Consider the following 2,102-nt stretch of genomic DNA (forward strand, 5'->3'; position numbering starts at 1 on the left):
GAAAGCCTATACTAGCAGGGCAAGTGTTATCTATATATAATAAAAACCTATAAAGTCTAGGGAGATCTTATTGCAGCCTTCCAGTATCTGAAGGGGGCCCACAAGAAAGCTGGGGAGGGACTTTTTGCAAGGACGTGTAGTGACAGGAAAAGGGGTAATGGCATTAAACTGGAGAGATTTTGGTCAGAAATTAGGAAGTTCTTCACTCTGAGGGTTGGGAGACACCAGGTTGCCCAGGGAGACTGGATGTTCCATCACTGGAGGTGTTCAAGGCCAGGTTTGATGGGGCTTTCAGAAACCTGGTCTAGGGGGAGGTGTGCCTGCCCATGGCAGGGGGGTGGACTAGATGATCTTGGGAGATTCCTCCCAACCCAAACCATTCTGTGATTCTATGAAAACAGTAAAGTCTACTTTCTTTCTGTATTGAAGTAAACAGACCAAACTACAATGCACCACCACATTTCATGAGACAGAGCAAGAAAAGAGCCTGGCTGGTGCCAGTGCAGAACACAGAACTCACTTTGAATGTAAACTTCGATGCACTCATGACTTCAATAATATTGAAAGCAGCCCAACTGATGTCATAGCCCAGCATCTGTAACTGTGAGCAGAGAAGCCAAGATAAACTTCTGGAATAAGAGACTTGAGAAAATAGGTCAGGATACATCACAAAATTGAAGAGTCCAAAAATAATACTATAATCTGAACCTTGTGAGTAATGGTACATCTATGCTACTTGCAGTAAGAAAAAGTCTCCAAGTTCCCCCAGCAGCAAGTTTCAGTAGTTTGTATTCATACCAAGTAACACATATGCAGTTACAAAAGCATCACTGTGAAGGGTTTTTTTCCCTGATTTTTTAAAATAAAAACTAGAATAGAACCACAAAGATAATTTAACAGTTATTTCCCTCCTCTCCTTCCCAACAAAGGACCACACAAAGAGAAACAAACACCAGTGCTCATGCAACTGTGTGATAAGAAAGAAGCCAGCTGAAAACAACTTTTGAAAACTGGCTTCATTTTCAAATCAGATTTAGCTTCCTGACCTATTGCAATCAAATAAAATTGTACCAATCCTGGTGCCATGACAATGAACAGAATGGGAACGTGCAGGCTCTGACGTCAGACAGCTGCAGGAGCACTTTCAGCTTCAGCCTGCACTTGGGCAGTCTCAGGAAGGCAGAACTCAGCTCAGAGCACAGCTCAGCCCCTGGGTGGCAAGAGTGAAAAGAATTAACCTGTGATTCCATCGTATCCCAGCACAGCACTTACGTAGGTCAGTTTGCAGACTGCATTTGCTTTCACAGCAATGTTGTCCTGCTTTAGCTCCTGCTTGATCTCATCGATGCACTGGGAGATGTATTTTGCCTGAGGAAAACAAACAAACCAATTAATTGAGCTTATTTGTCAGCTCTGTAGATATCCAGCACCTTAGTGGGAGAAGCAGGACTCACCATTTGCAAGGACCAAAACTCACACAATTCAGGTAAGCACTTATTTGTGATTAAACTACTCCTTAACAAGAGACATTCCAGTTCTGTCACAACACTAAAAGTACACCAAGATGTTTCCTTAGTGCTTTCCCTTCTCCTCCCTCTCCCTCACAATTACCCTGCTCAAGCCAGAGCTCTTAGTTTCAAAGATGGGTGAAGAACAGTTGTTCAATGGAGCTGATGTCCCCAGGGCTCTGAACAAAACCTGAGTTCCACCCTTCCTAGAACACACTCTTATCACTTACCCCAAAGGAAGTCAAAGATCACCCCTTCACTATGTTTCTAGAAAAAAACTATGTCAAACACTATTAATAGCCCCCAGATTTAAGGAGGCTGTTGAAAATACCTTGAGTTACTCTGCTTCTGGGCACCCTGCATATGGGTGGCACTGCACATGTGCACCCACAACAGCCCTCACACCCCAAGGGACACAGCACAGGTCTCCTGGGGGCATTTCTGGCTGTAAGCCCTGCCACCCACCCCAACCACAGCAAGGACATCCCCTCCCCAGACCACACCTCAGGTGAGAATTCTGCCATTTACAGTTATTTGTCAGTAATTCCTTAGTAATTCAGAGAGCAGAATGTCACAATGTTTACATTTAAATCT

At 44.0% G+C, this 2,102-nt stretch overlaps 1 protein-coding gene across 1 annotated transcript in view; it reads right to left on the reverse strand.

The window, feature by feature from the left end:
* The window catches only part of AP3D1 (adaptor-related protein complex 3, delta 1 subunit), a gene marked incomplete at its 5' end in the record, with an annotated part of 28,915 nt that extends 27,547 nt beyond the window's left edge, over positions 1–1,368 (reverse strand). Inside the window, 2 exon segments of the mRNA XM_008945489.1 lie at positions 521–601; positions 1,273–1,368. Coding sequence (XP_008943737.1) covers positions 521–601; positions 1,273–1,368 — 177 coding nt within the window.
* Positions 1,369–2,102: the final 734 nt, after the last annotated feature.

This window comes from Merops nubicus, unplaced genomic scaffold (assembly GCF_000691845.1).
Source record: "Merops nubicus isolate BGI_N331 unplaced genomic scaffold, ASM69184v1 scaffold3048, whole genome shotgun sequence".
Classification (NCBI taxonomy): Eukaryota; Metazoa; Chordata; class Aves; order Coraciiformes; family Meropidae; genus Merops; species Merops nubicus.